The sequence below is a fragment of the Saccoglossus kowalevskii genome, chromosome 17 (assembly GCF_978046115.1).
Source record: "Saccoglossus kowalevskii chromosome 17, keSacKowa6.1, whole genome shotgun sequence".
NCBI classification, from domain to species: Eukaryota; Metazoa; Hemichordata; class Enteropneusta; family Harrimaniidae; genus Saccoglossus; species Saccoglossus kowalevskii.
In genome coordinates this window covers 19,061,018-19,082,973 of record NC_140657.1, presented here as the reverse complement: position 1 = coordinate 19,082,973, position 21,956 = coordinate 19,061,018, and the positions used below count along the sequence as shown (strand labels likewise).

At 35.4% G+C, this 21,956-nt stretch overlaps 2 protein-coding genes across 2 annotated transcripts; both read left to right on the top strand.

The window, feature by feature from the left end:
• Positions 1–6,803: 6,803 nt before the first annotated feature.
• On the top strand, positions 6,804–7,739 carry LOC102810155 (galactosylceramide sulfotransferase-like). Its single transcript, XM_006813785.1, has one exon. The coding sequence runs from the start codon at positions 6,804–6,806 to the stop codon at positions 7,737–7,739; it is 936 nt and encodes a 311-aa protein (XP_006813848.1).
• A 7,158-nt stretch (positions 7,740–14,897) lies between these two features.
• LOC146732710 (galactosylceramide sulfotransferase-like) lies at positions 14,898–20,863 on the top strand. The gene is made up of 2 exons (XM_085492071.1): positions 14,898–15,105; positions 19,223–20,863. The coding sequence occupies exons 1-2, from the start codon at positions 15,094–15,096 to the stop codon at positions 19,688–19,690; spliced, it is 480 nt and encodes a 159-aa protein (XP_085348197.1). The 5' UTR covers positions 14,898–15,093; the 3' UTR covers positions 19,691–20,863.
• The last annotated feature ends 1,093 nt before the right edge of the window (positions 20,864–21,956 follow it).

Below are 21,956 nucleotides of genomic sequence, written 5' to 3'. Positions count from 1 at the left end.
TAATTTGTTGATGTGCTCGAAAACAGTTATTGCGGTGACCTCCAAGAGACCTCCAGGAGACCAAACCTGTACAACCTAATATAGCTGGTTTCTTTTGTGATAGAATATTTGTGAAAGCGATTAAATATATGTTTTTTGAACGAAAAAGTTCACGAACTAACATTCCATTATGATAAAAGTATTGTTTTTTATCAAAACTTTAAGATATTTACCAACATTTGTTGCAAACCACGTTTTATTTATATCACTGTACATATACATTTGTTTTAGACTGACCCATCTGTAGTGATTTTTTTCAGTTAAAAAAAGGGAAAATAGTTTTGCGAAAGGTGGGGTGAACGCGAAACCAGCAGAGACTGGTCTTATTTGCATCTAATCTGTTGCTATTATTTATTCATGATATGCAGTGACATCACTGAACGGATACAGAAAAGAAGTGGGAGCGTGCGCGCTGCATAATGAGGTAAACATTGTGGGTCTTCTGTCCAGATCGCGCTTCACTGTAACCCATGCGAGATAAAGCTACACGCAGGCTACTTCTCTCCACTAGAATAATTTGGACGAAACATTATAAATAGTAGTTCGTTTGTTATAAAAGAAAAGTGAAGTCTTCATGTACCAAAGTTAACTATAATAATAATAATTTTATTAATTGTATAATGGCCTCCGGCCCATTACAATCATGCAAATTAATTATTGACAAGAAATAAATTTACATTACAAAATATGTATGAAAATATAGATGAAGAGTGTGTCAATACATAATATAAGCCCTATATAATAATGTGATGGGGATATTAATATATATATACATACAAGCTTATTAGGTTATTCTCATTTGATCTTTGATTAAAAAACACTTATAAATAAATAGAGCCAAAGAGTTAATGATTTGGCTTTTAGAGGAACTTAATAATTAATAGTTGTACTAGAGTATTCAAATTTGGGGGTTGTGTCTCATTTGGAAGATACTTTTTCCTGATTGTGTCCCATGCAGTGCATTTTAGTAAAAAATGATATTCATCATCAATTTCTTGCAGGCACAAATTACAAATACGGCTCTCCCTAGGGATATTATTATGTCTGCCTCTTTCTATTTCTAAGGGATGGCACGCACATCTTAATCTTGCTATTGCTCTGCGCAATTTTAATTGTGGCAATGACACATAGTTTTCAATCCCAAAATTTGTTTTGTATTGCCTATAATACTGCGTTTTTTCGACAGAACAAACGTCTATATACCAATCTGTAATTCCAGTATCTTTGACCCTTTCACAAACTTTATACAAGAACATATCAGAGTCCCCCACCCCTTGATTAAACCAGACATAACCAAAGTTAACTAGATATAGTTTAAAAGGTCAAATCACTCTGATTGGATAACGTTCTTGCCTGTCATTCTGCTCATTAACATAAAAACTATTATGAAAAACACACTAGTTCTTGCTTTCACCACAGGAGGCGCGGCAAAAACGTCCAGTCTGGGTGATTTCGCGGTTACAGGGGATTTCGCGTTAACACCTCTATTGCGCTATTTTTTAAATTTAATTTTAAATTCAAAAAAAATAAATCGCCCAGACTGTGCCAGTCTAATTTGTTTGTACCATGGCACCTATTTAGCATCTGAAAGTAAATAGCAATTCCACATTTGGTGACTTGACAGAAATTATGCTGAGCTTGATAATGAGCCATATCCAGAAATATCAATAAAGAATCCTGAATGAGAAAGTCGAACTCAATCAGCACACAGTCCCTGATCAACAGAAGGCAGCTTTGTCACCGTAATTAGCAATGCACACCAACAATTGGACAAACAGTTTAAAAAGTCCCTTCGAGATTTAAAGAGTCAATATATCTGATCACAATCACAATCTGACACAAGACAAACATATGGTTCAAATGACAGCCAATGAGAGTTAATAAACTTAACATTCTTAACATTCAGTTTTTGCTGTTTTTTGAGCGTAAAATCCCAGGCAAAATATCGATACGACTAATAGATAATCCTGGCTTGTTTCTTGTGTATGTCACGGATACGTGAAATAAAGTCCAAAACAGCAGCAGCAAACACATCATTCACGGCTATGCTAGCATTCACCATATATTTCAACAACGCGTAGTGATTTCTATAGAAATAGAGGTGATGGTGTTCATATCGCGTTCCATATGAATAGACAAGTTAACGGGTATGTATACATGTGATATATAATCCCATAATATTTTCTCTTAGTTTGAAGTCAGAAGACACTCTAACCAATCTTACTATTAATATTATACTATTAATATTTCATTATTTTACCATAATTGTGGAATTCTTTCACCATCATTGGGTAATTATTGTACTATTATTGTTTATTATTTTATCATTATTTCGTCTTACCATCGTAATTATTGCCAGAGTAGCATCAATCCGAGTCGCAGGTGAGGATTGACACAAAACTCTGGCGGTATCGTGGAATTAGATAAAATTATTTCTGCAATATTATTTACAATTTATTTATTTTCTCTTGCAACTTTCCATACAGCGATTTTGAAGAGACAATAGCTGTAACTATCAATGATTTATCTTCGATTTATATTTTTATTAAAACATTTCCCATGTCACTAGTAACATAGCACACACGCTATATACCGACGTTGTACATTAAGGTCTCACACCACGAAATGAACTATCAGCGTTCGTAGAGTTAAAATGATATGGTTATTGTAAGCTAATAGGTTATTTCACTGCGTTTTATCTGAAATGCGTTGTGAAAGACCTAAACATATATAACCAACTTTTGAGAATTTGACCCAATTATTTTAGCTGCCTTGCCTAGACCTGGTAATTAACAGATTGTGTGCTTCAACACACCTGTTTGCTAAATTAAAAGAAGGAAAGCAACCTGCTTACTTGACCCAACGTAGGCCAGGGTTTTGAACCGATACAGCATTTAGTATGAATTTGTATTAGTGTTGCATGTGTAGGCAAGCTTTGTAGGTAAACGAGTTACAAGTCAGTCCCATACCACTATACCACCGCAAATTTCACAGAACTTATATATGTACGATTACGTAGTAATTTGATTATACTTAATTATTATGCAAAGTACGGCTAATATTAAACAGCCAAATCGTGGTTATATATTTAGCACTGTCGAAAAGCCTACTGTCTAGTACGAGAGTACAACCTATCCATGCTGAAATGTATAACCTCCAGTAAACGCAAGAACGCCGACCGAAACGACAACAAAGACTCAGTACAGAAGAAGTTCAAAGTCAACGTCAGATGAAAAATCTGTGACTTCTACTAGGCTTAATTAAGCCTCAGGTTGTGAAAACGAGTGGATCAGAGGTCGCGACTAGCTTTAATTCTGTAGAGATAATGGAATAATACTCCACCCAGACGTATTAGTTCACTTTCAAAGAGCAACACCGGGTCATTGAGATGCCATGAAACTGGGGTTGACAGTCGCTGCTAATCTAAAATTGTAGACATCATTCAATCTAAAGTAAACAGGGACGCCATCACATTAGACTTCACCCTTCTATATTCCCTGGCAGAACAACCTACATAATGAACTTTGACCCAGTACTGGATCTAATTATATAGCTCGGTTTACCATTAAAGGACAATCTACGAGAATGCAATGTATTGCAGGGGCAAATCCATCCAGGAATGTTAGCAATATCACCATCCACAATTAAAAAAAGCACCATTCAGCAACCGAAGTATTTTGTCATGTTATGGAACAATAAACTCTAAACTGCCATTTTTGTTGAATGAATCTGGGGAATTGTGTGTCAGATTTCTTAAAACGATGGAGCCGTTGAAATCAAGTGATATCATACATCCGTTATGTACCGTCGCTCTCAATGCATCAACGATCGCCGGAAATGTAGCAGAGTGCATTGAAGACAAACAGCTGATCAGCTCGTTCACGGCGTTGTGAAGAAAGATCTCTATACTACTGCTATATTAATTCATTGCACTGTTTATTGTCTTCAACTCATATCGTGTCAAGCAGCCAACGCGGTTCTATTTTTCAAGTAATTCAGCACAAGTTTATGGCAGTTATACGATTTTTATGACAACAATTACAGTATGTATGCCCAGTCTACATGCATAAAAAAGTTCTGAAGCCCACTCAACCGTCTTCAACTCGCCGGCATCGAGATTTCGGTAGCTAGGGTGAACGATAGTTACATCAGTATCCTGGTTGACTCAGAGTTAGAGTCACGTTGTGACGATTAAGCTGTCATTTTTTCACCTATTGACGAGTTACTGTTAATGCGATGTGAAAGACTTCATCTTATATAACCAACAATACACCAAGCAGATTGTTCACAGACTTCCGTGTAATTTGAAATAAAACTATCATCCGAACAAGGGGCATCGTCGACGATATACTCTCATCACTCACACTGGGCTGATCTGAATCTTCACAGTATACCGTACTTCAATGATCATAAGCCCGGAGGCATGAACACGTAAGGGAAAAGTAAGGGATGAGCTTGTACTCGAGGACCAACTCAGAAAAAATGATTTTGTTTTGGGGTTAAACACTGAAACCATCTTGCAAACAAGGAATTATTATCCAAACAAATTATTCGTTCACCACGCCGGGCTCGGGGAAAATAATACTTATTTTTGAAAAAAAATGCGTCATTGATTTGAACGACTCTTACAATGAAGAAACAAACATGTTCATAAAAAACACACACATTTTATTACAATACGATTTATATACCGTCTGAATTTACGGTGAAATAATGGGTAGGGTCTGTGAGGAAACAGTGAACGAAGGCATTTATCATTATCTTCGTTTCGGTATGTTTTCGATCGTACGGCAAGCAATTTTCCACCATGAGGTTTTTCAGCACGATTTGACCTGGAACAACTTCCTTTGACATAACAGGTCATGTCTTTCTTTAACCAATCAAAATGATGTGTCGTAATGATGAATTTTTCCGATTATTGACGATGATTTTTAACGCAATGCGGAAGTGAATTACCGCAATGTTAAAATGCGACCTGTAGCACTGATTGCAACGAAAAAAACGATGATTTTTTCCCTAAAAACTGACGATTCGCAATTTCCGAAATATAAACGACGGTTAATAGTAACCGTGGGTAAACTGAGTGTGGAGGAAGAATTTAAACACCTTTCGCGGTCGCCAACATGTCTCATCGTTCAAACCTTAGGCCTTTCATGGTATTCTCAAAGTAAACCATGCCCAATAACAAGGTACACTACTTAACGATCACATTTTTGGCTTTTCGAAAGCTACTACTCGAAGAAATACGGATTACTCCAGAATTGCAACATCGGGGTTCATCCTGAGTAAATGACAGAATAGAAAAGATGCGAACCACGTTGTGTACGTTCGCCATGCACTCGTCGAATATCGTCGACGCCCAGTAAAAACACTCTTATAATCGTGAATGCTCTCAACTCGATAAATACCAAGTAAAATATAGGGAAGTACGGTACTTTGACGTAATTGGGCTTTCACTCTCAGAATACTGTGGTTCAAACGCATAAGGCTCTAACCCAAGTTATAAAAAGCACATTGTGCATATAAAAGTTGAGTTTATACTAGTAGTACACAATGCTTGGCAGCAGGAACGGCTATGTACAATGGCGTATACGAATGCGATCAGATACTAAATCGTCATAGCTTTGAAAAGTACACGGATGTTAAATATGTTCGTTCGTTATTTATTCCCCTCCATGAATGGCCTCCATAGTGTTTAATTGCAAGCACTTCAAATGCCTATCCAAGCTACAGTTATAATTATTATACCACTGCAATATTATTTCGAATACAGTTTAGAATATACACAACTATAAATAAGGCCGCATTTAGGTTCGCTTTAAGACACAGGCAGTTGAAGTTGAATAAGTTGAAGTGACGGTAGACAATCCCAATCGAAATTAATCAAAAATGCTTTATGTGTGGCTGCTTAGTATGTACTGACGGAGGACTTAGAATCAATTAAGTGACCTAATTAAGAAAGTAGTTACACAATAATCACTGGAGGGAGAGGAAGAACGGAGAGGTAGGAGTGGGAGAAGGAGAGGGGCGGAAGAAAGAGAGAGAGAGAATGTGAGTACATTCATGTAGATTAACTACATTTCAATGTGATTGGCAATTTATATAAATTCCTTATTTGTCACATTTGTCTGATTGGTATCAATCACTGCCAGAAAAAGTGATTACTGACATGCCAGAATTAACCTGATGACATCTAGGCAAGTTTATTATGAAATGTTATGTCATGTGACTATGACCTAATTTGTCTTGCACTTGTTCAGGCCGACTATTTTGAATACTGTGATCTGTACACTCACATTCTTTGACACGTGTACAGCGTGGACACAAGGGTCACAAACAATTGTACATATATGCATATAATATAATGACGCTTACATTATTAAAGAGCGGTGGTCGTCGCGCTGCGCATGTGCAACATTTGCGATGATAAACAATGATTTTCCCACAATCCGATGTGATCTTCTAATGGAAATTACGAGTTTCACCCTTGGCACGACGAGTGATAATTACCGCCGTCGACTTATTGCATGCCAATCGTCTACATAATTAATGCCTAGTAACGTCTCGTTGATTTGCACAACAGTCTCAGTCGCCATTTTTGTTTATATGAGACCCATATCTCGCGCATACGTTGCGCGACGACCACCGCCCTTTAATATAATTATTGTGGGTGATGTACTTGTGGGTGATGCAAGTTAATTGTTTTGTTCTCGTGGCCATAAAGTTCTTTATAAAACTAAATGAATTTCTTCTTACAGATACTGATGTCGTTACTACTTATAGCAACTATTTTGACACTATACAGTAGATTCACACCCGGGCCACTGCCATTTAACGTGTCACGTGATAGTAGATGGTTCACCACACAACCATCACCAATCACACCATCAACGTGCCAACCAGCAGAGAATATGGTCTTTATAAAAACTCATAAAACAGGAAGCACTTCACTTCATTGCATCTTTTGTCGCTACGGATATGCAAATAAACTCTCATTCGTGTTTTCCACGCGCAATACAAAAGACGGACATATACGAAAAGAGCATCTCAATCAGTCGATAATACTGCCACCGATTGGTGGCTTTGTTAATTCATCTTCAAAATACAATATACTTACTGGTCATGTGTCGTACAAGAGGAAAACAATAAACTCATTCATGGAGGACAACCCTATTTATGTGACTATTTTAAGAGAGCCAGCCACGCACGTAGAGTCACATATGAATTTTTTCAGTCAAAGAAAACAAGTAATGGCGTCCATGCAAGCATTCCTTAAAAAGCCACGTACCTCAAAAAATGAGGCGGGTAGAAATAATCAGTTGAGAGAATTTGGATTGTCATTTGAATCAACACTCAATGAAAGGATTGTAAATGAAACCATTATGACACTGGACAAAGAATTCGACCTAGTTCTTATACTTGAATACTTCGACGAATCTCTGATTCTGTTGAAACATTTGCTGTGCTGGAGTTTTGAAGACATAATATATTTAGCACAAAATCAACGTACCACACGTGAAACCATCACAGACACATTTCGACACAACGTATATAGGTGGTCAAATGCAGATTATCTCTTTTACAATTATTTCAACAGAACATTGTGGGAAAAAATTCGACAATTTGGACCACGTTTTGAAATCGAATTGGCACACTTTCGGGATCTTTTGAAAGAACATAGCAAACAAATGGCACTATAAGGAGTAATTTGAAACGAATTGTTCATAAAAGTAGAAATAATACACAACTTTGCCAACAGTTGACATCCAGTAACATGGATTGGTATCGCCGTATTGCAGTGCGACAAGACCCTAACAAATTCGCCAAAAAGTTCAAATTTAATGAGCAAATCTAATTTAGGAAATGGTAATCCTATTCGAAAATCCTTCGACCACTGTATAATTGTTTCTTCGACGTTTTGTGATTATATTTTCTGTTCTGAACATTTTCTATTTTGATCATTTTCTTTAGCATTGGTCTTTTTAAGTTTTCAGCATTACATTATAATTTTCAATGCGATGAAATTATTGCCCAGAATTAAATATTTTATTGTTATCACATGCGTATCCCCACAGTGTGACGTCATCACTTGATGAAACTATTTTCAGTAAACAAAATATGATTTTGAAACAAGTGACTACTTTAATTATAGAATAAATGTTAATGAACTAAGAAAACCAATAATTTGAAGGAAAAGTGGGACGATTTATTTAAAAAGTTCATGTAGTTTTAGCGCGTTATATATATTTTCTGTCATATGGCGGATGTGAATTTTGATCTCCTAGGAAATAGCTAAGTTGCAGAACTGTAAGGACTGATGGTTTAACAACGAATTTAATACACTGACAACACACCAGCGTGAAATCGACTTTCTATCTCGCGTGATTTCGGGCGAAACAATCAGAACATCTCGTATTATTCAGCAACACAAAATTATTTGAGTTTCGGGTTTCTCAGGAAAGTCGTCAGTTCAATGGGGTCATATCAGCATACGACACAAGACAACATGGTTCAAACAAGAGCCCGCGAGAGTAAATAAACTTAACATTCTAGAATCAGTTTGCTGTTTTGAGCGTAAGATCCCCGTCTAAACATCGATACGAATATTAGATAATGCAATTCCTGGCTTCTTTTGTTTGTATGTCACGGATACGTGAAATTAAGTTAAAACACCAGCAGCAAACACATCATTCACGGTTATGCAAGCATTCGACATATATTTCAACAACGGGTAGTAATTTCAATAGAAATAGAGTTCATAGTGGGTCATATCGCGTTCCATAAAAATAGACCAGCTGAAAGCGAAGTTCGTTCTCGATTTATACTACGAAAAACGAAAACTATGTGTATGCATGTGATCAATATAAAATCCTGTGATATTTTCTCTCAGTTCAAAGTCAGCAAACACTCTTATCAGTCTTATTATTAATATGGATTGTTTACACCTTCGTCGAGTGAATATTATACCATTATTATTTTATTATGTTTACAATATTTTATCAATGGGAATACTTTCACCATCATTGATTAATTATCATACCATTATTGTTTTATTGTGTTTACATTGTTTTATCATTATCGTGGAATTCTTTCACTATCATTCAGTAATTATTATACCATTATTATTTTATTGTGTTTACATTATTTCATCATTATTGTGGAATTCTTTCACTATCATTGAATAATTATACCATTATTGTTTTTACATTGTTTTATCATTATCGTGGAATTCTTTCACCATCATTGAGTAATTATGATAGCATTTTTGTTTTATTGTGTTTACATTATTTTATAATTATTGTGGAATTCTTTCACCATCATTGAGTAATTATTATACCATTATTATTTTATTGTGTTTACATTATTTTATCATTATTGTGGAATTCTTTCACTATCATTCAGTAATTATCATACCATTATTATTTTATTGTGTTTACATTATTTCATCATTATTGTGGAATTCTTTCACTATCGTTGAATAATTATACCATTATTGTTTTTACATTGTTTTATCATTATCGTGGAATTCTTTCACCATCATTGAGTAATCATGATACCATTTTTATTTTATTGTGTTTACATTATTTTATAATTATTGTGGAATTCTTTCACCATCATTGAGTAATTATTATACCATTATTATTTTATTGTGTTTACATTATTTTATCATTATTGTGGAATTCTTTCACTGTCATTCAGTAATTATTATACCATTATTATTTTATTGTGTTTACATTACTTTTTCATTATTGTGGAATCATAATGTGATTATTATGCCATTATTGTTTCATTATATTATTACCTTTGTGATTACGCCAGAGTAGCATCAGTCCTTGTCTGCGACTCCGATTAACTCCGAAACACTTAAAAAGATGAACTTTTTATCTTTCTATGTAACTTACCACACACCGATATTAAAGTGATAAGAGCTGTAACTATCAATCTTTTATCTCTGATTCTCATTTCCAATAAAACCTTTCCCTTTCATTAGTATCCATCTGTAAGGGCTATTGCTGAAATGTGAACAATTAAAGCATTGCATACACCCTATATACCGACGTTGTACATTACGGTTTCATACCACGAAATGAACTATCAGCGTTAAAATCATATGGTTGGTATTAGGCAATGGGTTTTTTCACTGGATTTTATCTAAAATACAATGTGAAAGATCTCTCCTTACATAACCGAAGTTTAATTTGATACAATCAGTTTAGCTGCCTTATTTAGACCTGATAATTACGAGATTATGTTTTGAAGCACAGATTTTTACGAAGACAGTCCCATTGATATGGCAGGTGAAGAGCAAAGTAACTGTAAATCTTTTTATTTTACCAGGTTTATCCCTTTTTTTAAACAGTTAATGACATTTTGCTATGCGTTTCGCTATTGCGGTTAATCTCGCATATTTTGGTTGAATGGTGATATAGGGTTAAATATATAAAAACGGTCCCCTACTTAACAATTATTCCGATACCTGAAAATTGTGCCCAACAGCGTAAGTTTGTGAGGTAACCCTCGCCCTACAGAATGCTAGCAATATTATCATCCACATTTAAAAAAGCACCATTCAGTAACCGAAGTAGTCGAAGTATTTTGTCATGTCGGACGAAACAACGGACGTCAGCGTTAGTGAACAATAAACTTTAAACGTCAAATTTGTTGAATGATTCTAGGCAACTGTGTCAACTTTCTTAAAACGGTAGAGCTGTTATGTACCGTTACTCTCAATACATCAACGATGACCGGAAATGTAGCAGAATGCATTGAAGGCAAACAGCTGACAAGCTCGTTCACGGTGTTGTGTGAAGTAAGATCTCTCAACTACTGCTATCTGTATTCATTGTGCTCATCACGTGAATTCGAATATAGTCTACTAAAACCGCTTTTACATCAATGTATACTGTATAACATCTGAATGTAGTCGATGTGGAACATTCAAAAGTAATTGCCAAAATTTATCGCAAATCTCAAGAAGTCAGACATTGTAGTAAAACAGCGCGCCGATGATTAAAAATACATGAAAGAGCAGATACATGAAACATACATTGACACATTAGTGAAACAAAATGAAGCAGCAATTGCCGTACGACGTCATTTTAGTATCCTGTCCCAGATATCATTTTTGATGTTCACCATCTTCAAACTGAACAATCACCGATTAAGGAAGCGATGCAGTGAAAACCCTGACAATACACATTATACTGAAACCCAATCAACGCGATTTATCTTCTGACGCAGTGAATCATTGATCATACTTCAGTATGTACACTAAGGATTTCTAAAAATAAAAGAAAGCGATAAACCCCTAGTAAAGTCTCAGTATAAAGCCCATCAGCAGTGGCGGATCCAGCAAAATGTATGGCTGGGGGTGGGGGTGGGGGGTGGGTGGGGGGGGGGGGGTGAGGTCCAAGCTTCGCTTAAGATATATGGAGCGTAAATCGCAGAGAAGCTATACGTAATCCAGATCATATGAATCGTCATGCATGGGGTGGGGGGGGCGCATGGCCCCCTTGGCCCCCTCTGGATCCGCCATTGAGTCCTATGCGAAAATAAGTGCTTCTAAAATGCGGTATACTCAATTGTAGATTGATTTAATGGTCTATGATTGGGTCTGAATTTCGAAGTTTTGACAAAACAGCCCTACCAATGGAACTAAAAAGATGCCCTACCATATCTGTAACCCCGTGCCCCATGAGTACACAGTTTTCAGTCGAGACGAAGTCAGATTTGTTCACTTTGAAAGATTCCTCATGTTCAAAACGTTTTGAGTCGGGGTTGTGATCTTTTACGTGCACGGGAGTCACCCACTCTCTCGATCTTGCTGTGAAACATTTATCCAATGAAAAGGCAGGATTCAGTCACATAATTCTATATTAAAGATGGTGGGATTTTGAATGGACGATAAAGAAGTCAGGCTAGTCGAAATGTTAGCTAACTGCCTTGTTTATAGTAAAAGCATAGTCCGACAGACTAGAGATTTAGCAAGTTGTTAATAAAAACAAAACCTTGTGGCAACCACCAATACACCGTTCATTGTAATACTATACGTCGTTTGGAATTATTCAGACGCTTTATTTGTGAAATTAGAGTTTTGAGTAAAGAAACAAGAACATTCAACGCTATTAGAAATAAACAAATATTTCCATGCAATGTGTACTGCAATAACCAATGACGTATATCTCGTCAAGAATAATTTAAATTACTTTACATTCAATATTTATTGAATTATACATTAGAAATATGAATATAATTATATGCTCATATCATGTATTATGAAATTACAAATTACAAATAACCCCTATCAACAACAACAATGTTTACTTCATAGTGAAGACCAATCTGTAGTAATATCTGGTTTACCTGCTCCACTAATCATGCAATTGAGGCACGTATTGCAGGTTCATTGATTTCACGTACGATACCCAACTATTCATATGCAAATACACTTATATCATTAGTACAGCGCGCACCTGCAGTGAATTCCAATACATATAACCCACCACACCACGGGTTAAATATTCGTAAATATTAAATAAATATTTCGCTAAATATTTATTGTAATTAATTAGCCAAAGAAAAATGCAATACACATATTAGCTGATTTTAAACAGCTTCAACAAAAGATTCACATCGATATGTCAGGTGAGGTTTTTTAAATTCTGTACTGCCTCCAAGCCATGTAGCCTGTCGTCGCTAAGTTTGCAAGCTACAATACAATTTATAAAGACGACGTATACGAGGATTAGTGGTTCTGAAGAATATCAAAATCATCTGATTATAACGCAAACAGTCACGTGATGCTTTTTATTCGTTATATTGATACATGCTATAACATAGCTAATCACCAAGATTGAAAAGATTGCAGATCATGTGGCCATTTAATAAAATAAAAACAAATCTGCAGCAAGTGGGAAATCTGCATATTGTAGAAATTAGTGTAAATGTGATCTATAGTTGACTTACTATGTTTTGTAAGTCTACTTGGCTGTCCGAGTCAGAACATTTCCAATATCAGTATTGAAATTTCCAACTAACAAGCAGCCATCGTAATTACTTTCGATCTTCTTTTAAGTATAGATTCTTAAGTGTTAACCAGGCCGCCAATTTCAGAACAATATGGCATGAGAGTAATAAGTGTAAAAATTTGCTAACTATTTAAAATATTTGCTTTAAAAGAATTGTGTGGATAGATACCAATCACGCCCACACCTACACCTTGTTTGGAGTGAATAGTTTGGCATATGATAAGAGTCAATTATAAATTAAAACATGTAAATAATATTAAGCGATCTTTAAAATTCATGACCACAAAGATCTATAGTTCATGGCTTGTGGTTTTCATTTGCCAGTTTCAGTAGGTACCGTGCCCAGATAATTCTTGTCTGCTTAAGAAGTGGTCGATACATGTTCTCCTTGGGTTTTCATTTCTCTCCGGTTCTATGTGCTACTTCAATCTAGTCTTCTACCACTTCTGGATGGATTGATTGAACGAACGACAATTTGATCGGTATTTTCCGGAATATTAGTTGATTTTGGAGTTCCATGTTTTTCAATGTTCTCTACTGTACCGGCTTTGTTCTTCGCACATTATTTTAAGTTCGACTTCTCGTCGTGTAAGATTAATTACCAGGAAACGCAAGTATTGACATAAATTTACATTTAATACTAAACAATTATAGTAACTCACAAATACTTCATAGCTCGACACGACAAATCCAGATATATTACAACACCTATCACAGTCAAACGCCAGCGAGAGAGACACACACCATGGATCGTACATTACAAATAATAGGCAATAAAGTAGACACAAGTTACGATGACTAGACGTGTTCGTGCATTCTGTTCCTCTCAATATTACCCATGTAAGCGTTCACTTGAAAGGCACCTGGGTGCAATTCAAAATCGCGGTTGGTTGCTTTGAGTTCACATCGCACTTTTTGAGTCGGTTATATTACCCTGAAAACTCCATCGATAATGGTTTAATGTATGTCCTACATTGATTTTGGCATTCACTACTTTAGGCAAAGTTAATTTATATAGAATGTTGCCATGGAAATGATCTCAGTGACTTCACTGACAACGTAAGACCTTATGACACATAGTATAACCATAAACATGTTCCCTATATTCTATGGTATAACAAAAAAAAAAATTAATGATAAACGTTAAGGAGTGTGTTTCGACAAAGAGACTTGACTTCCACACGAATTTGTCGGACGTTTGTGTTAAATTTCCTTCATAGTGTATTCTTCATTTATTCCTATTGATGTTTATGTTGTGGTTTGCTATTTTCATAACACAAAAATTAAATAAATGTTGTCGTATGGTATGTAATAATGATTGCTTAATAAGCTGTTGTACCTTTAATAATATATATATTATATTAATCTCGAAATTCATAACATAAAGTAACACGATTTGGGCAATGTTGGCGGGAAAAATACTTGTCAATGTTTGACAGGCATGATTTATACTTAAAGTTGCATTTCTACTTTGGAAATATGTGAGGCACCATTTACATTATCAACATGTGTATGGGTAATGGAAAAATCAAATACAGAATATGAATTAAAGCGGGGGAGGGGTTCGTTTTTGTTTTTGAAGGTCAGCTACAATGTAGGTGTGCCCAGTACCCTCGACATAACATGATCGGGAAAGTGAGGTCAGAATATAAATATGTCACTGTGTGGTTTTAGTAGCATTTATTACTACAGCATACGCTTTACATTTATATTTAGATAGCCTTTCAACCAACGGATCATTAGCATAAGATTAAGATGCTTCTATTTAGGTTAAGGGGATGTCAGGTCATACCTGACAACGAACTTATTTTAACTATCTCGAAAATGTCACTGAGTGAATCGGCCGTGTGTATAGCTCTGTCAAATTACCTCACTCTATGCATTGGTCCATTATTGATCACCTCTTCATTCCAATAAGGTTGGTCCAAGTTCGACCTGTATGGTTTCGTCCTATGAGTTCGACTACATTCCATTAGCTAATCTATTGTCTAAACGAGACTATCAATATTAACCATTGCCGATCATAATGAACTGCAAGGTAGGTTAATTGGTTAAACTAAAATGTCCATAACTTAGATATAGCTTAGTTTGATTCACTTTCCCGACTTGGGCTTTCATTACTGCCTGCGGTGCACCTGTCTTTCTGACATATCTCGTATTTTCACTATCACCAATTATTAATATGTTTGATAAACATTCACAAGCACGAACACCGATTGTAATCTGTTTGAAGTTGTTTTTCCGTAACAGCCATTTTATTGAAGTCAAACGGGAACACAATTACTAAACGGGGAAACTGTTTTAGAACGACTCTCGAGAAATTGAAAAAGTCAAACGTCTGCTACTATCAGTAGTTTACTATGGACCTCATGGTATTACCCCTACATCTTACATGCACGAAAAGACATTGGTTTGAACATTTCTCGTTCAAAAGTGTGGGAAGAATACACAAGAATCTAAAGCAGACGACATGTTCGTTGTACGGGTGTATCCAACAAGTCCACCAGAAATACCAGAAAGAATAAGATGGCTGCCATCGGAGTTACGCGTGGTCTGGAGCCCTAACTCCCGACAAAAAGAAGATCAAACTAATCGTTCTTTTCGCGGCTTTCACTTTGCTGAGAGTTTAGTAAACATATTATCGACTAGCTATGGTTTTGATGATGTGATGCGAGAAATATCCAGCTTTTATCACTTTCTATTTATGCGTTGGGGAAATCTAAGGTCAGGAAATGTATCAGAAATGACTAAAAAGACGGACGTGGGAAAAGATATGAACGCACAGCAAATTTTGTCGCGGTTGCTTGATTTTGTTAAGAGGTACGTCCTGTTACTACATTGGTTAAAAAGTTCAAGGACATACCCACACAGCTTCGAATTCGGATCCTTGTTTGTATGCATTACTGCAAACTTTACTCTTTCATAATAGCCCATATTTTTCAAGTAACATGTTTTTTAAGTCGATTGAATAGTAACATTGTATTGCGTGTATTGGTGCATAACAAAGGACCAATTTTATGGCATGCCTTTTGAAGCACCACTATAGATGAACGGTTATATTGACTGTACCTGTTTATATGGTTTCATAGCCTAAGGGGAGTTTTTGGTTATCATTGTAATTAAGAGCCAAAGGTTGAAGGGCTCGTGTCGTATTAGTCTGTTTTTTTTCTTGATTTTTCTTCTTCTTTAGGATCCAAGCCTTTCGCGATTTTTTCATCATTTCGTTTCAAAAACTGCTGAATGAATCTAAAAGTTCCTATTGTGAACTAGTGCACTTCACTTAATCAATTGATTTGGCAAAATTTGGATCAGTATGAAACTTGATATTTTTGCATATAAAATGTATGACTGGAGCCAACTATATATTAGTCATGTGGTTTGGCTGTTATCTTCAATTTTTGGACAAAAATTGCCAAACAATTTGGTATTTTTTACTGATGAGTGCTTTACCCGGTCAAATTGAAAATAAAAATAAAATATTTTTGATCGGTCAGTGATTTCATTGCTGTCTTGAGTTTTTAACAGTACATAGAAAGACTGCGAAATGTTGAAACAGTTGGACTCCTCGCTGGGGTATAGAAAAAAATGCTTACTAGGATATGCAAGCTAAATTAAAAGGATTTTTCGTAAACAGCGGCTTAACAAAAGTCATCGTCTGATGGCGCTCCTTAGCCCGTGCTAAGGACTGGCCATCCAATAGCCGAAATGCAAATATGTGAGATAAGCCTAAATCACCTTTAATCTTATTTCGTGTAGCGTGAACACAACTAATTTGTCGTACAATTTACAGAATAAGGATACGTTATATAATTTATTCAAATGATTCTCGTTTTCAATCACGTTTGTGGCATGATGTGGTTTAAATTTTGTATGATATGGCGAATATTTGGAAGACAGAAATGACATTTTTTGTCATGATACAAATATTTCATGAGATCTCTATGTGTGCCAGGAATTCGTGTAAATATGTTATATATAAGAAACTTTGAACCTTGGGCAGCATTGTTCCTAAATATTTGTATATAATTTGCAAATAATTCTGCCACAAATATGTTATGTGATCCATTTAGAACCAGGATTCTTTGCAAAACCATGTGAACTAATTGTTGTCACACCACGATAAAATAGTGTTTTCAAATCTGTTTTATTCCAGCTGGCCATCTGTGATTTGATTTGATTATGAGGATTCGTTCTTATTCTAACTGTAAAGTGTTTGAAAATGTGTTCATTAATCAAGTAAATCTGATATTTCAAAACCATATCTCAGTTGTGCTTAGAAAGATTCCATTCACACTTGGGCATAGGGGAACCTAATGCACATTACTTTGGTCAACATTGTTTTATTGTATGGCATTATAGTGCCACATCTCGGATCAGTATGGACTGATCAGTTATGTCATACATCTTGAGATACATATACACTAGCATTCGTTTCATAATTCAACAAAATAATGCCGATTGCAAGCTGTTTTTGTGTTTAAAACACAAACAGTTCATGCATTTATGCTTTCTCATTTACGCCATGGACGCTTAATGCAGGTCAATTTAATATGTGTTGAACTGTGTCGACTTCATCACAAAAAGAACGCTCGTGATTCTGCGTATCCTGCGGCCACACTTTCCAGTTCTAATAAGATTAAATGTACTAAAAACCTGATGTACTTGTACTATATTATATAACATAGCAATGCTAGTACTTTATTACAATTTTTGCATATTGCCCGTATGCTCGTAATAAGCTGAACACATTAACATTAATAATAATTCTCAACATTTACTTTTTTTAGTGTTTATTGAGATAACATAACATAAATATCTGTGTTATAAGATGGGAAATATGTCGTACATTAAATGCTTTGTCCTGACGGTAAGTTGGTATTATTTTAAATGCATTGAAAGCCTCAAACTAACACTTAAGACACAGGCAGTTAAAGTTGAATAAGTTGAAGCGACGGTACACAATCTCAACTGAATCAATCAACAAAAATGTTTTATTCATGGATGCTTAGTATGTGTGAACTGATGAAGGACTTGCAATGAAGTATGTGACATAATTAGGAAAGTACTTGAACAAGACTTACTGTGTCGATTAATTCAATGAAACTGGAACGATGGACAATACGAGATATTTTCGCAACTCCATACGGAATGACATTCGTAACTTGTTTCTCTTTTTTAATTTAATTATGTGCAACACATTTTCAAATTTCAATCAGCACTCTGTATCATTTCATATAATTTGTATATAGTTTTTTTAAATGCGATTGATGGTTTGTTATTTTTCATAAATAGATAAATTTCAAGAAATAAATATCACAAGCAAACCCAATTGCGATGACATTACCGGGAATTCTGAATGTCATGTATGGTGCATATGGCAGATTCACCTGAGAAATTCGCAAAATAATCAACACATTGTGATTGAAAAATAAACCTTCTTTGTGTTTATCTCATCATTTCCGAGAAAATACCTTTATTTGTTTTGTTTTTCGATTTTTTAATCATAAACACCACACATTCGTGACCAGCTATCTGAAAACCAGCCATATTAAGCGTTTTTCTGTTGTAGCATGCGTACATGTTACAAATATATATGACAAATTAAAATTGTAGCACCATTATCATAATCATTGGCTTTGCGTTTGATTAGAACCATATAACAGTGACTTGCCGTGCAGGGCCTGGCGCAAAGATTAAAATGTATTTTAAATACACATTTATCATGTTCAGAAAAATATTTTGTAGATCATTTAATTACATTACAAAACGCAACTTACATAAGAAAATTATAGCTGTCTAATATATCTGTGTTACAGCATATCACTTCCTACGTGTGTAATAACATGACAAAATGACTGCTGTCATCTTCTGCACGTTCATTACTTCTGATGTTATGTCATGTGATTATGTTAAGTTCTGTACTTGTTCATGCCGATTTTGTATGTGATGGGCTTACTTATATTTTAGAATCTAGACTCGAATCGTCTGATACATAGACATAGGTCCAAAACAAATGTATTCTTTAAAACTCTTCATTGTGCACTGTAACGTTTATATTCCTAACTAAACTATGCAGGGTAATGTACTTCCCAGTTAATTGTTTTACTCTCGTTGCCATAAAGTTCATTATAACACTGAACTGATTATTTTCACAGATATTGACCTCGTTACTACTTATCGGAACTATTGGGACATGGTACAGCCGATTCTTAAGCAACTCGCTGCCACTTAGTGTGTCACGTGTAGTAGATGGTACATCAAAGACACCGGCACCAACCACACCATCAACGTGCCAACCAGCAGGGATTATTGTCTTTATAAAAACTCATAAAACAGGAAGTACTTCACTCCATTGCATTTTTTGCCGCTACGGATATGCAAATAAACTCTCATTCGTGTTTTCCACTCGTAATACAAAAAACGGACATATACGAAAAGTGCATCTCAGTCAGTCGATAATACTGCCACCGATTGGTGGCGTTGTTAATTCATCTTCAAAATACAATATCCTTACTGGTCATGTGTCGTACAAGAGAAAAACAATAAACTCATTCATGGAAGACAACCCTATTTATGTGACCATTTTAAGAGAGCCAGCCACGCACGTACGGAGTCACATATGAATTTTTTCAGTCATAGAAAAGAAGTAATGGCGTCTATGCAAGCATTCCTTGAAAAACCACAGAGCTCCAAAAAATCGGCGGGTAGAAATAATCAGTTAAGGGAATTTGGTTTGTCATTTGAATCCACACTCAATGAAACTATTGTGAATGAAGCCATTATGAGACTGGACAAAGAATTTGACCTAGTTCTTATACTTGAATACTTCGACGAATCTCTGATTCTGTTGAAAAATTTGCTGTGTTGGAGTTTTGAAGACATAGTATATTTAGCACAAAATCAACGTACCACACGCGAAACCATCACAGACACATTTCGACACAACGTATATAAGTGGTCAAATGCAGATTATCTCTTTTACAATTATTTTAACAGAACATTGTGGAGAAAAATTCGACAATTTGGACCACGTTTTGAAGTCGAATTGGCACACTTTCGGGGTCTTTTAAAAGTGCATAACAACCAATGCAGACCGTTCCAAACAACTAGCTCTATAATTAGTAGTAATTTGACACGACTGGTCTATAAAAGTAGAAATAATACACAACTTTGCCAACAGTTGACATACAGAAGCGGAGATTGGTATCGCCATATTGCAGTCCGACAAGACCCTAACAAATTCGCCAAAAAGTTCAAAATAGATGAGCAAATCTAAGAAAATAAGAAAATGTTTCGACTATTATATGATCGTTTTTCGACGTTTTTTTGATTTGTTTTGATCAATTTCTGTTTCATTGATTGCTTTGAGCATTTTCTGGTCTTTTATATTTTTTGCTTTGAGCATTTGCTGGTTAGAATGTTTTAGCTCATCATCATAATTAAATTTTATGTATATAACTACCCAGACATGATCGCATGTTGTCATTTATTGTTTAATATAGTACTGTACATGTTTTTTCAAACATTCACAAAAGTTTTTAAGCTAGGATCCAAATGAGCTCTTTCAGGTCGCCAACTATTTGGACAGCCATATTATTCTCTGGCGCATGGTTATTACTTACTATTCTTCTGCAAAATGTCGTTTAATAACATCTCCTGCTTCATGCCTTTAGCTGTATTTTGGTAATAAATGTTTGAATATGTACATTATAATTTTAAATGTGGTGAAATTATTGCCCAAAAATAAATATCACACGCGTATCCCCGCAGTGTGACGTCATCACTTGATGGAACTATTTTCAGTAAACAAAATATGATTTTGAAACAAGTGACTACTTTAATTATAGAATAAATAAATGTGTATGCTAATGAACTAATAAAACCAATGATTTGAAGGAAAAGTGTGGCATTCTATTTTAAAATGCTCATGTAGATTTAGCGCGAAATATATATATTCTTTGTCATATGGCGGATGTGAATTTTGATCTCCTAGGAAATAGCTAAGTTGCAGAACTGTAAGAACTGGCAGACCAGCTCGCTCAGAATAATGCGAATGAAGGTCAAATTCAAGGTAACAAAGACGGGAAAACCAAGTTTCCTAGCGATATGCGACATTCTTAGACATCGACAAGTTTGAACTGATCCACCACCACAAAAAATACAGTTAACTAGTTCATGAAATGGTTGAAAAGTACACATTCAACTGAAGTTCGGCAGATACACAAATGACCCTAGATGTACTTGATGACTATCTTAGTAGATTTTACTCCGGTGTCCGAAAATAAGATGGTTCTAGCAACGAACTTAATACACAACTAGACTGTCGACAGTCGGTCGTACCTAATATTAATCTGTTATTATTAATAAATATTGTGTATAAAAGTAATAAGAGTGAATAAATTGCGAGCATCGGGAAAGGAAGTATGGAGTGCCGTTAGACACGACCGACTGTCCGGTTCTGCAATTCACTGGTAAGATTTCTTACCAGGTTCGGGTACTTTCATATGCAAATGATAGTCCCTGTTTTTTGGCAGAGTCGACGCTCTCAGTCCACATTTTCTGCACGCATACGAACTGACAAGATGTAGATCCATCGTCTCTGCCACAACAAATTCGATTTTCTTCTTATGTCGTAGTTTTGTTGATCGCGAAATAGTCTTTTCCGGTTTTCTATATTTTCTATTTAAGCGAAGGTCTGATTCCACATAATAGGCACTCCCATTGTACCCGGCCTACAAACTAAGTTCATTGTGTTTATTTGCACCTCTATGCTAGGAAATACAATAATTTGTTGATGTGCTCGAAAACAGTTATTGCGGTGACCTCCAAAGAGACCTCCAGGAGACCAAACCTGTACAACCTAATATAGCTGGTTTCTTTTGTGATAGA